Source organism: Hemiscyllium ocellatum, chromosome 29 (genome assembly GCF_020745735.1).
Source record: "Hemiscyllium ocellatum isolate sHemOce1 chromosome 29, sHemOce1.pat.X.cur, whole genome shotgun sequence".
Classification (NCBI taxonomy): domain Eukaryota; kingdom Metazoa; phylum Chordata; class Chondrichthyes; order Orectolobiformes; family Hemiscylliidae; genus Hemiscyllium; species Hemiscyllium ocellatum.
The window spans coordinates 55417854-55432159 of NC_083429.1; the positions used below are offsets into that span (position 1 = coordinate 55417854).

Here is a 14306-nt window from a genome sequence, read left to right on the forward strand (position 1 = left end):
CACCCCAACACACACAAACGAAGCTGCATCAGGACACTATTCAAAAGGGCCACAACACACTGCAGTACACCAGAACTGCGAAAAGAGGAAGAGGAACATCTATACAAGGTATTCGCCAAAAACGGATACCCACGCAACTTTATCACCAGATGCCTAAGAGATAGACCGAGGAACGAGGACATGCCACAACCAAAAGGACTAGCCACTCTACCATACGTCAGGAGCGTCTCAGAACTGACAGCCAGACTACTGCGACCCTTAGGACTCATAACAGCACACAAGCCAACATCCACGCTCAGACAACAACTCACTAGAACAAAGGACCCAATACCCAGCATGAGCCAAACTAACGTAGTTTACAAAATACCATGCAAGGACTGCACAAAACACTATATAGGACAAACAGGAAGACAGCTAACAATCTGCATCCATGAACATCAGCTAGCCACAAAATGACACGACCAGCTATCTCTAGTAGCCATACACTCAATCAACCAGCAACATGAATTTGACTGGGAAAACACCACTATCATAGGACAAGCCAGACAGAGAACAGCCAGAGAATTCCTAGAAGCATGGCATTCATCCCCAAACTCCATCAACAGACACATTGACCTGGACACCATATACAAACCACTACAGCTGAAACTGACACCTGGAAGCGGCAAGAACAAACCAATATAAATACCGGAAGAAACATCAAAGCAGCGCTTCACACGAGGCTCCAACAGCACTGATGATGTTCCCTAGCCAGGGAACGAAACGTTTGCAGCAAAAACTTCCAGCTCGGCGAGCAGAACCACAACAAACATGTAATTACTGTCGATTGTTGTATAAACCTATCTAGTTCATAATATCCTTTAGGAAAGGAAATCTGCTGTCTTCCCCTGGTCTGGCCTACATGGTCTTAATGACCTTCTGGGAATGCAGGATTGGCAAAGCATGCTGGACAGTAACACACACATCTCATGGACGATTTTTTAACGAAGAGAACAATACACCACATTCGAACAGTGGTATTGCTCACTGAGAATTCTGTACCAGTGGCAAACTATGGTATCTCGAGGTCGGGTTGCACTCGCCGAGTCCCTCACCTTGTAGTCCTTCAGGGCAGAAATAGCACTCCTCTGATCTGCAATTCCAAGCCAAATATTGGGGAATGAAGTCTCATTATAACTGAGGCCTTGACACATCTCCACCTCAATCTTCTCACAATTAGCTTCTGGGAAGGAAGAGCAAGAGAGCCATTATGTGCCTGAATAAATCACATGACTGTGGGGCAGTTCTCCAATTTCTACGTCTACTTCCCCCAACCCTCTGTCTAGTGTATATATGTACGGCCAAGGGCCATACTAGTCTTTGACCAGAAGATTACCCAGGCTCACTCTGTGTTCTGAGTTCAGTTATAAGGGGTAAAGTTGATGTTTCAGCTAGGAAGGTTATCACGGTGGAAAAAAACTTATCACACTGTCCAGTTCAAATCAAAAAGTGTAACTCCTTCGGCTGAGTACTCAATGATAATGATGATGTTAAATCACTCAAATCAGAATGTCCCAATTTAAATCCTAAAAAAGGACTCTGTAACTTCATTGGAAGAACAGAAAAAAGTGAGAGGGAAATTAAGGAGAGGGGGAGAAGGTTGTTACATTTTCGTCCAAAAAGAGTAATAGATCAGCTTTACAACTCATAGAGTCATAGAGATGTACAGCAGGGAAACAGACCCTTCGGTCCAACCTGTCCATGCCGACCAGATATCCCAACCCAATCTAGTCCCACCTGCCAGCACCCGGCCCATATCCCTCCAAACCCTTCCTATTCATATACCCATTCAAACTGTTAAAAAAAAATCCTTTCAGAACTACGTGAATTTTGTTAACAAAGCTACATTTGAGTTTAGAAGACTGAGAGGGGATCTGATTGAGACGTGTAAGTTTATGAAAGGATTGGACACTCTGGCAGCAGGAAACATGTTTCCGCTGATGGGTGAGTGCTGAACCAGAGGACACAGCTTAAAAATACGGGGTAGACCATTTAAGACAGAGCTGAGGAGAAACTTCTTCACCCAGAGAGTGGTGGCTGTGTGGAATGCTCTGCCCCAGAGGGCAGTGGAGGCCCAGTCTCTGGATTCATTTAAGAAAGAGTTGGATAGAGCTCTCAAAGATAGTGGAATCAAGGGTTATGGAGATAAGGCAGGAAGAGGATACTAATTAGGAATGATCAGCCATGATCATATTGAATGGCGGTGCAGACTCGAAGGGCTGAATGGCCTATTCCTGCACCTATTGTCTATTGTCTAAATACTACCAGACACCACTCCCTGGAAGATCCTGTGAGATTTTCAACTTTAAGCCCTAGGTTTGAGCTTTATTTGACCTGAGGGAATGGATGTCTTTCACTCCTTTCCTTTCAGGCTTGTCAGTAGTCTCACTCTACCTCTGTTTAGAACATAGACCACCTAACTCTTCACATATTTATCTAATAAAATACATCAATAAGTATCAAAGATACTGTTACCAAGTAGTCAATCTGGGGCTACAGGTTCCCTAGGGAGACATTAAAAGGAAATAATATGGATTCATCGAGATGCAGATTGGATAGAATTTATTTCAAAAAATAATATTTTAGAATTCGATATCGGAATAATTTGAGACATAGCATGTGGCTTGGGCGAAATAGGTGAATTTGGATGGATGGATCACAGCACTGAGAGTGTTTGTCAGTTCATGTCTCACTCTGCTGTAGACTTCCTGATAGAAATTGTTTGCTATGAGTAGAAATAAGAGTGGTTTAGTGCGCAGTAAGACAGGATGGAATCACTGTCAGCTTGGTGAATAATGGAGGGGGCGTTTGGTTTTCTTTTTCTTTTATATTTATCAGCCTCCAGTAACCAGGAGTTAAAAAGCTGCACAAAAGGGCAGGGTTCAAAAAAAAATCAAAGCGACATCAGAAGAGAATTGGAAACTCATTAAACTCATCTTCAGTTTATTGTTAATAGTAGAAAAGTATGTTTCAGTTACATACAGAGCAGCTTAGACATGTGCAATGGCCATTCTGTAGCATTTGGGGGATGAGAAAGCTGAAGCTCTGGGTTTCAGAATCCGAGTGGTAGTTGGGAGTGACTGGGGGACATGCCCAAGGCTGAGTTACATTGTTAGCATGTTCAGGGAAGTGATCACAGCACAAGTTAGGGGCCTGCAGGGCAGAAAGGGACTGTTGAATGCTAATAGTCCAGGAAAACCAGGCAGGTAGAGCAGGAGTTTGCAAAACCTCACCTAAGAATTGGTTTTCCATCCTGGATACTTGTGAAGGTAATGATTCCTCAGGGATTGCAGCAGCCCCATGGGTGGGCCAGCTGTCAAAGTGGGAAGGAGGAAAGGTGGAAGAATCATATTGCTAGGGGATTCATTAGTTATGGGAAGAGACAGGCATTTCTGTAGCTGGAGATGTGACTCCAGGATGGTAGCTCCTTGGTGTCAGGATCAAGGATATCACAGAGCAACTGCAGGAAATTCTTCCGGGGAGGATTTCCACCAGATGTTGTGGTCCACAGTGTTATCAATGATAGCAGTAGGAAGGAAATATGGCCCTACAAATACCATTCAGAGAGCTAGGTAGAAAATTTGTAAGCAGGAACTCAGTAGGAGTAATCTCCAGAGATAGCACAAAAGTGTATAGAAATAATAGGAGGATAAGACAGCTGAGTGTGTAGCTGGTGTAGGAGGAAGAGCTTCAATTTCCTGGAGTGCTGGGACTGGCTTGGGCAGGTTGGCACCTGTCCAAGCTGGACACTTTGTGGTTGAACATAGCCAGGATGTCCTTGCACATGTTTTGTCAGCTCTGCTGGACAGGGTTTAAACTAATCCAGCTGGGTTGTAAGTACTATCAGAGAATAATAGAGTAGTCGCAGGGTTTACATAAATACAGGAAGAAATAGATACAACTAGACCAGAGAATAATAAATGAAGTTATTGTAAAGAAGAAATTGAAACTTTTCAAATCAGGGTTATACAGCATGGAATATTGTAAATAGGGTTGGTGAGTTAATAGGGTTGTACAAGATAATGCATGGCTTAGAAAATGTGGATACTGGGAATTTGTTTCTATCAGGCAGGGAGACTCGGACCCATGGGGACTGCCTTAAAATTAGAGGGGGTCAATTTAAAATGGAAATGAGGAGACAGAGAGTGGTGGGCCTGTGGAATTCATTGCCACGGAGCGCAGTGGAGGCTGGGACGCTAAATGTCTTCAAGGCAGAGATTGATAAATTCTTATTCTCACAAGGAGTTAAAGGATACGGAGAGAGTATGGGTAAGTGGCTGAAATGCCCATCAGCCATGATTGAATGGTCGATGGGCTGAGTGGCTTTACTTCCACTTCTACTTCTTATGGTTTCATTGAGTTACAGGTGCTGGTTGCCAAGTGATTATAACATTATGGTCATAACAGCGACCTGACTGAAGGAAATATTTCTGGTTGCAGGGTGTTCATGAAAGACAGAAAAAGAAGAAATGCAGGAGGGGTGGTACTATTGGTTATGGAGAGTATTGCAGTGCTAGAGGAAGAGAATGTTTCAGAGGGTTCAGAGAATTATTTTGGATAAAGTTAAGAATTAAGAAATATGCAATTACATTGCTCAGTGTAGTCTATAGAATACAAACAAGTGAGAGGGAAGTTATAGAGGTGCAAGCATCATAGAGTAGTTATAATGGGGAATTTAATTATGCAAATGTAGACTGCGATTTTGGTTGCGATAATCCAATCTTCTTGAATTGCTTTCGAGAGAATTTTCTGAAGCATTATGCATCTACTCCAACAAGTAAGGAGTCCAACAACTGCTAGATCTGGGTCTTGGGTACATGATGGCCAAGTAGATCAAATGACAGTTGAGGGACATTTAGGGAACTGTGAGCATTACATCATATGGTTTAGGGAGATGGTGAGAAAGGGTAATGGATAATCAATTAATTAACCAGGATTGAGCCAACTCCAGTGGAGCAAGAACAAAGCTGAACTGGATAGACTGAAGACAAACATTAATGGAAAAAACTCTACCTGAATAATAGTCATGATTTGGAGATGCCGGTGTTGGACTGGGGTGTACAAAGTTAAAACTCACACAACACCAGGTTATAGTCCAACAGATTAGTTTGTTCTACCTTTCCCTTTTGAGGGAATGTTCCTTGATGTAGTTGTCACATTTTTTTTTGAAGTAGCCCATTATTCAGGTAAAAATCACACAACACCAGGTTATAGTCCAACAGGTTTAATTGGAAGCACACTAGCTTTCAGACTGGTACCACCTGATGAAGGAGCGACGCTCCAAAAGTTAGTGTGCTTCCAATTAAACCTGTTGGACTATAACCTGGTGTTGTGTGATTTTTATCTGAATAATGGGCTACTTCAAAAAAAAATGGCACAACTACGTCAAGGAACATTCCCTCAAAAGGGAAAGGTAGAACAAATTAATCAGAGCTCCCGAGTTGAGAAAGGAGATAGAAATTAAGATAAGAAAGAAAATGCCTGCTTCTGCCAGTTATTGGATAGAAAATATCGTTGAAAATCAAGCTGAATACAAAACGTTCAGAAAGGAAATGGAAAAAACAACTAAAAGAAGGAAAGAGGAATGACATAACGAGAAATTTTAAAGTCTTATATATACAAGTAAATAGCAAAGATTGGTTAAGGGAGGAGTAGGACTGAATGGGGACAAAAAAAATGAGATTTACACACAGAATAAGGGGCACGGCTGAGATATTAGGCTGATATTTTGCATCAAACTCAGCCCGTAGTGACAAAGGAGAAAACTTAGTTACAAGAAGCATTTAAATTGAGAAGAAAGAGGTATCAAATTAGTTGCTAGTACTGAAATGTTGGTAAGGCAGCAGAACCAAACATCCTGAGAGTGGATAATTGCAGATAAAATGGCCATAATCTTTAAATCTTTCCTGGACACAGTAGTGGCGCCAGAGGGCAGGAAAATTGCAAGCATTACGTTGTTGTTCAAAACAAACTGAAAAGGAAAAGGGCAGCAATTACTGACCATTCACTTTAACTTCTGTCATGGGGAATCATTCAGAAAGAATAATTTGGTGAAGAACTAATCACCATATGAACAAATATCAGTGAATTAGGAAGAACCAGCATAGATTCCTTCAGGGAAGATCATGTTTGGTGAACCAGTTGGGGGGAACAGAGATGTTTGACAAGGACTTCCAAAAAGCATTGACACAGTGTCAAACAACAGCTTTGTGGACAAGAGTTACATCTCATGGAATAAAGGGGACGGCTGCAACATGGATGCAAAATTAACTGCGAGATAGGAAACAGAAAGGAATGGTCACAGGATACATTTCAAACTGGAGAGAGAGGTTTGTTGTGGAGTTTTCTAGGTCAAAGAAAAACAGAAATTGCTGGAGAAATTCATTAGGTCTGGCAGCATCTGTGGAGAGAGAAAGAAAATTAACATTTCCAATCCTGTGACCATTCTTCAGAACTAGAAGCAGCAACAAAAATACAGTGTTTCAGCTTGTGGTGGAGTGGGGGAGAACAGGAGTGAGAGGATAGATGGAGAGGGAACCCTTAAAGAGAAAGGAAAGAGCAAACAAATAAAGGGATTGTTGATACAAGGCGAAGAGAAGGAGAGAAGCTAGAAGATGATAATAGGGACTACGTGTTGTTGAAAATGTTTTTGGCTGTGCTAAAAGCAACATGTTTCATAACAGGACGCAGGATTGTGAGGGCAGGTAATTGGACAAGGAAGGGGTATTCATGTTCAAACATTGTGAAACTTGATGCTGAGTCCTGAAGGTGCTAAGGAACCGAGGCAGAAGGTGAGGCTTTGATCCTCCAGCTTGTGTTGAGCTTTGCTGGAGTTTTGCAACCAAATGGTTTGTGCCCAGAATTCATTTCCAGGATAAGGGGGGTTAAGGCATTCAAGACAGCATTAGCAGATTATTTAACAGAAATAATGTGCAAGGTTCAAGGGAAAGAGTGGGCTGATAGCATGAAGTCATGATGCTCATTCAAGATGTCATTGCAGACACAATGAGCTAAGTGGTCTTTTTCCACACGTAACAATTCTGTGATTAGCCACCAGATCATCATCATTCTATACTCTAACAAGATGGTTGATGATCAAATCAGTGGATTGCAGAGTTTTTGCCTCCAGCAGTTTCTAGGTTCCTGTAGGCAGCTGTGTAACATAGTTTCATTAAGCCCGAATCACCGTCTCATACCATAAGGGAGATGGGTAACATCACTGCAGTTCATCTCATCGCTCCCATCTGAGCAGTCATTCCAGCCATCACACACCCACTGCATTGCTTCACACTGTCCATCTATACATCTGAATTCATGAGGGCTGCATGTTGCTGTGAGAGAAAAAACAGGAAAGAATCATTAGGGTGAATGATCTAACAATATCTGAGTTTTGTAAACTTTTAAAAGCTCAGCATGCAGTGTTATTTCTTTTCCCAATGTCACAAATAGAACAGAAAACTTGAAAGGGAGGGAAAATATTGGAGTGTGAACAGATCTGAGTAACAGCACGTCACGAAGCCTATCAGGGGATAAGGGTTCATCAGAAAAGGGAAATTGAATTTTCATTTTGAATATTTTATCCACTGAATCCATGAACATTGGAGTTGTATCACCAAGTTGACACCCAGAAGCCATCAGGTATATCCTCGATTCGTTGCTTATGTGTCACAGGTGTCCAGTTGCAGTACAGTACCTTTCTGATTTTTGTAAAAATTAAAGCAAGAGTCACTGTGGTCCATTGTTCACAACAACTTGTTATCTGTTTCAGCCAAAGGATCTACACTTCAAAAATACTTTGGATGAGAAATAGTATAGGATTCATGAAGGCAATGAAAACTGCTATATGATAGAAATATTTCTTCCCTTTTTAAATAATTTTTTATGATGTAGGAGATTAAAGATAGAAAATGAATTACTTAAAAAACAAAAAGTCAAAAATTTAAACCTGAAACAGGATATTATAGAAATAACGATGTAGCACAGCGTCGTGTTCAAATTCCAAATAGAACGTTTTATTCACATTTTCCATTTAGAAGTAATGCTGTGAAATGGGAGAGGGTAGAGTTTAAGCCTGTGGTCCCTATCAAACTTCTTTACTGATCTTCAATTGTACATGTATTTTACATGTAATCTGTGAGTCATAGAATAATTACAGCACAGGAGGCCATCATTAAGTCTGTACACTGGGGAATGTACAACATTAAGTCTGGCCCATTAGTGTCTCTGTAAGAGTAACTCACATTGTCCCAGATCCAAGAAGGTTCATAACTTTATCCTCATGAACCAATGTATGACAGTGTCTCACATATTGAAGATGTTAATAATTTCCCTTTTAAAAATTTGTTGAAACTGTGATTAATGTACTAGGTGAGCAATCTAGAGGATTAGCCCATTTGATATGATGGGTGAGCAAGGGAGAGAGCAAACCCTTTAATTCATTTATTCAGTTATACCTGAAACATAGACGATCCCAAGGAGAGCTCAACCACTCATTCCTTCCTTAAGGGTGTTATATAGCACAGAAAGAAACCAAAGCATAATCATCAACTTGAATTGATAAACAGTTCTGTGAGGCTTGAGAGATCAGGCAAAAGTCTGAAGTGTTTCTTACCCTCACTCCTGTTTATTGATTGGTAGGTGGCAAAGAATCCCGCCTCTGATTCTTCCGCATCAGCCACAAAAAGAACCAGCATCTCGTGTCGGGCTGATGTCAGAACTGGAGGGAGTGAATGCCCACAGTATCTTTAAAAGGAAAGAAGTGTCTAAACTTTGTGCTTTTCACGCCTCTTTGAGCCCACCTTCTCTCAAACTGCCTTCCAACTCCTTGAAACCTCACAGTCAGAAGGCTTTGAGACGTTACATGAGTTGAACAACAGTTTTCATCAAAGCAGCATTTTAAACGTAATGAACAATCGATAATGTTTCAGGGAGAGTCAGTAAACAAAATATAACACCAGACAGATGACCAAATGATTGTTCACTGAGGTAGGATTTAAGAAGTGTCTTAAAAAGGAAAGAGAGTGAAAGAGAGAGTTACAGAGCTTTGAGCTGACGCACTCAAAGAATGGCCACCAATGGTAGAACGACTAAAATTGGTCAAGAAGCCAGAAGCAGGAATCTTGGATGAGATGATAGAGAGAGTGAGTGGTGAGACCAACAGTGGATTTGGAAACAAGGATGAAAATGTTCATATCAAGTTGCTGCTTAGCCTGAAGTCAGTGTAGGATTGCAATTATGTGAGTGAAGGAAGAAAGGGTTACATTACAGGATAGGGCTCAGAGACTTAGATCACCACAATTTTAAGGAGGGAGATGTAACGGCACACTAATGATGAGACTCTCTGGGTCAGGTAGTTTAAATCGGGGTCCAGAAGGAAAAGTCTTACTCCGTTGGTCTGTGATATTATACTGTGCCCTGTGGATATTTTATACACATTACCTGCCCATGAGACGGCTGGGACTGCTGTTCACCTGGTCATGTACCTCCACAAAGTCATAGCGACAGTCAGCTGCAGGCTCCAGGCTGAAGTTGTGGAATAGCAACTGAATGACATGATCCTGAGGAACTGATATGTGCCACACACACACCTACACAACAGAACACAAAAACTATCGACCAGTACATTGTCTGTAAAATTATACCATCAACAATTAGAATTCTTCACTGAAACAATTTTAATTACTTCCATGAGGTAAGATGTAAATCGACAGCTGGAGAAAGAGAAAACCTGACAGCACGCAGAGACGGGTAATAAATCCTGGCCAGCCACAAACACCCATGTCCCAGGGTGAATCAAACCAACATTGGTTACAAGTGCTGTGAATGGATCATAGATGCAGACTGATCTGGAAGGTGTCCAGAAAGAAAAGCTTGCATTTATATAGCACTTCCCACAACCTTCAGGTCAAAGCAAAGTGTCTCAAAGTAGTTTCAGGGTGATGTAATGTAAGAAAAACTGGAGCAGCTTGAGCACAGCAAATTTCTCAAAACGGCAGAATAAACAATGAAAATGTTGTGGTTATGTTACCTAAGGGAAAAATTTTCATCAAGACATCAACAGAACATTTCTTTTTTTTCAAATAGTTCCATTGAGATCTTTCACATGCAGCTGAGAAGATCAATGCTGGGTCCATTGCTTTTTTTCATTCATATAAATGATTTAGATATGAACATTGGAGGTATAGTTAGTAAGTTTGCAGATGACACCAAAATTGGAGGGGTAGTGCACAGCAAAGAAGGTTACCTCAGAGTACAATGGGATCTTGATCAGATGGGCCAAAGGGCTGAGGAGTGGCAGATGGAGTTTAATTTAGATAAATGCGAGGTGCTGCATTTTGAAAAGGCAAATCAGGGAAGGACTGATACACTTAATGGTAAGGTCCTCAGGAGTGTTGCTGAATAAAGAGACCTTGGAGTGCAGGTTCATAGCTCCTTGAACGTAGAGTCACGGGTAGATAAGATAGCGAAGGTGGTGTTTGGTATGCTTTCCTTTATTGGTCAGAGTATTGAGTACAGGAGTTGGGAAGCCATGTTGCGGCTGTACAGGACATTGGTTAGGCCACTGTTGGAATATTGTGTGCAATTCTGGTCTCCTTCCTATCGGAAAGATGTTGTGAAACTTGAAAGGTTCAGAAAAGATTTACAAGGATGTTGCCAGGGTTGGAGAATTTGAGCTATAGGGAGAGGCTGAACAGGCTGGGGCTCTTTTCCCTGGAGCGTCGGAGGCTGAGGGGTGACCTCATAGAAGTTTATAAAATCATGAGGGGCATGTATACGATAAATAGACAAGGTCTTTTTTCCTGGGATCGTGGAGTCCAGAACTAGAGGGCATAGGTTTAGGGTGAGAGGGGAAAGATATAAAAGGGACCTAAGGGGCAACTTTTTCATGCAGAGGATGGTGAGTGCATGGGATGAGCTGCCAGAGGAAGTGGTGGAGGCTGGTACAATTACAGCATTTAAAAGGCAAATTGATGGGTATATGAATAGGAAGGGTTTGGAGGGATATGGGCCAAGTGCTGGCAAATGGGACTAGATTAATGTAGGATATCTGGTTGGCATGGACAAGATGGACAGAAGGGTCTTTTCCCGTGCTATACATCTCTATGATTCTATAAGACCAACAGGGCCTTAGCTAAATACTTAATTCAAAACACAACGCTTCAGCACTAAAGTGCCAGCCTAGATAAACTACATGATACAAAAGACTGTGAGCCCCAACAATATTCAGCTATAGTACTGAAGACTTGTGTTACAGAACTAGCCATTTACCTAACCAAACTGTTTCAGTACAACTCCAACACCAGAATCTACTTGACAATGTGGAAAATTGCCCAGGTATACCCTCTACAAATACAACCCAGCCAATCCCAACCCGAGCAGATTGATAAAATGATAGAAGCTCCCCTCGAAAGTGAACACTGAAACAGCAATAACCTGTTCACTAATTTTCCGTTTAGGTTCCACCAGGGCTACCTAGCCCTGACATTTTATAGCATTGGTCTAATAATGGACAAAATAGCTGGATTCAAGACAACATTTGAGAGTTATTATCCTTGACATCAAGAGAGCATTGACAGAGTATGACATCAAGGTGTTCTGGCAAGACTGAAATCAGTAGGAACCAAGGGTAAGTTTTATGGTTGTAATGGATCATGCCTGTCTTCATAAGTCAGTCCTGCCATACCAGGAATCATTCTGGTAAACCTTTGTTGCTCTCCCTCCATTGCCAGAACATCCTCAAATAAGGAGACCAAAACTGCTCACAGTACTCCAAGTACGGTCTTACCAAGGCCCCATACAACTGCAGCAAGACATCCCTGCCCCTGTATTCGAATCCTCTCACCATAGAGGCCAATGGTGTGCCTTTTTACCACCTGCTGCACCTTCTCCCTTTCCACAGTTGGTGTTGAAAGGCACCCAAGTCTCACTGAACCTCCCCGTTTCCCAATCTGTTGCCATTCAGATAACAACCTGCCTTCCAGGTTTTACTATCAAAGTGGATAACTTCACATTTATACACATTACTTAAACTGTAATGCATTTGCCCACTCATTCAACTTGTGCAAATTATATTGAAACATCTCTGCATCCTCCTCAATGTCTGTCCTCCTGCCCAGCTTTGTGTTGTCTGCAAACTTAGACATATTACATTTAGAACTCTTATCAAATCATTGATATATGTTACATAAAACTGGGAATCAAGCACTGATCCTTGCAGCACCCCACTAGTCACTGCCTACCACATGGGGACAAAACATTTATTCTATTTTTTTATTGCAGGTCAAGATGCAGATAAAGCAAGCAACTAAGAAAGAAAATTATATGCTGATGTTTATTAGAGGGAATTTTGAGTCTGGGAGTAAAAACGTCTTATTGCAATTATGTAAAGCCTTGGTGAGATCTGGAGTATTGTTTGAAATTTGCTCTTGTTATCTACAGAAAGACAGACTTGCCATAGAAGGAATGAATTGAAGATCGACCAAACTAATTCCTGGTGCAGAGAGACGTATTTTGATGAAAATGTAAATAGACTGGACCTTTATTGTCTGGAATTTAGCAACATTAGAAATGATCTCATTCAAACATACAAACTTCTTCCAGGCATTGACGGGGTGGTACCGGCAGTAGGCTCCTCTTGGCTCAGGACTCTAGAATCTGGGATAAAGACTCATAGTGAGGAATCTAGGGCTGAGATGAGGAAGAATTTATTCACCACAGCATGGTGGAATCAGGGGCACTACACAAAAGTAGTGTGGAAGAAAATCTCTCATGGCCTAATTGAATGGTGGAGCAGGTTTGATTGGCTGACTGGCTTTCTCCTGCTGCTCTTTCTGTTCTATAAGACAATCGGAACATGAAAAGATGAACTCCCATCACAGATAAGCTCTATCCATCAGCACTATTCCTGAGAGGGTGGGTAACCAATTTGGTACCAGTTTGGTTTGAATTGTTCCATGTAGCAAAACAGGAATACGTGTTGTTAGAATTAAGGCTGGAGGAGACCATTCTAGTCCCACAACTTCATTGGTTACCGCACATAAATTTTAAAAAGCTTTTTCCAGTTATTAAGATGATCAATTAGATACCATATCTAAAAATAGGTTTTAATGACAAAGATCTATCAACCAGGTTTCTTAATATCCAAAATTATGGATTTATTATCAATACAAAACTTATTCAATAAAGATGTAATACTTGATTAATATTGGGATGCTCAGGAGGATGTATTTATGTTTATCTTTATAAATATCTCCCAGACAAAGTCTTTAAGAAAAGAGGAGAAAAAAAGAACAGATTTTGCTACAGAAATTTTCTTTTAAAAAAAAACTTTGGAAATGGATTCTACAATGTAAGAGGATAAAATGGAGAATATTCCAGTTGCTGTGATGTTCTGCTGGTCAAGTCATTAACCTGAAGCCTTGCAGATACAGCTTCTTAACAAAATACAACCTTGACAGATTGTTTTAATGATTTTTTGAGAAGAATAAGTAATTTCTGCTGAATGTAACAATGAAGAAAGAACACTACAGCACGTGAACAGGTCCTTTGACCCATGAAGCCTGTACCAACACATGACGCCTTACTAAACTAGAGAAAACCATTGCCTCAGCGGTGTCTGTAACCCTCTATTCCTCACCTATTCATTATTTGTCAAAGTTAATACCCTCCAAACTAGGCAACATCCCAGTATACCTTTTCTGTGCCCTCTCCAATGCTTCCACACCCTTCTGCTAATGTGACTGTCAGAACTGTATATGACATTCAAAATTTTGCTGAGCTATACAGCTACGATGTAACTTGCCAATATGTTATATATTATTTGCCTGACCAACAAAGATAAGCAGATGCCTCCTTGACTTTCCTCCATCTGAACTGGTTTGCGGGTGAGTGAGATGGGGTGGGCGAGATGGGGCTGGATGTTGGTAGAGGAGGATAAGGAACTTCTCCAAACAATGCTAGTCAAAACAGCCCCAGCAGCGGCAAGAGTAGAACAAGCAATTATCACTAGTTCTGTGATTTTTAGGAAGCTTGGTCGAAAAATTGTCTGATGTGAACTTTCAAGTAACACTTTGAAATAAGCCACTCCAGGTGCGTCCACACAACTTGAAATAAACTCCTTTTCTTCAAAACCTAAGCCCCACAAGCTGCATTAAATATAAAGCATCTTTATAATAGTACATACACTTGTTTCCAACCTCAGACCTCATTAGGAAACATATAACTACAAGCTATGAAGTATTATGTAATAAACCTACCTTGTTCAACAA

At 41.0% G+C, this 14306-nt stretch overlaps 1 protein-coding gene across 1 annotated transcript in view; it reads right to left on the minus strand.

Annotated features, from left to right (window-relative positions):
- Window positions 1-14306, minus strand: part of LOC132829676 (membrane frizzled-related protein-like) — a 60424-nt gene that overhangs the window by 4561 nt on the left and 41557 nt on the right. The window contains exons 7-10 of the mRNA XM_060847024.1: window positions 9478-9626; window positions 8651-8781; window positions 7236-7370; window positions 1095-1222 (exon numbers count right to left, since the gene is read on the minus strand). Coding sequence (XP_060703007.1) covers window positions 1095-1222; window positions 7236-7370; window positions 8651-8781; window positions 9478-9626 — 543 coding nt within the window. The remainder of the gene's footprint in view (window positions 1-1094; window positions 1223-7235; window positions 7371-8650; window positions 8782-9477; window positions 9627-14306) is intronic.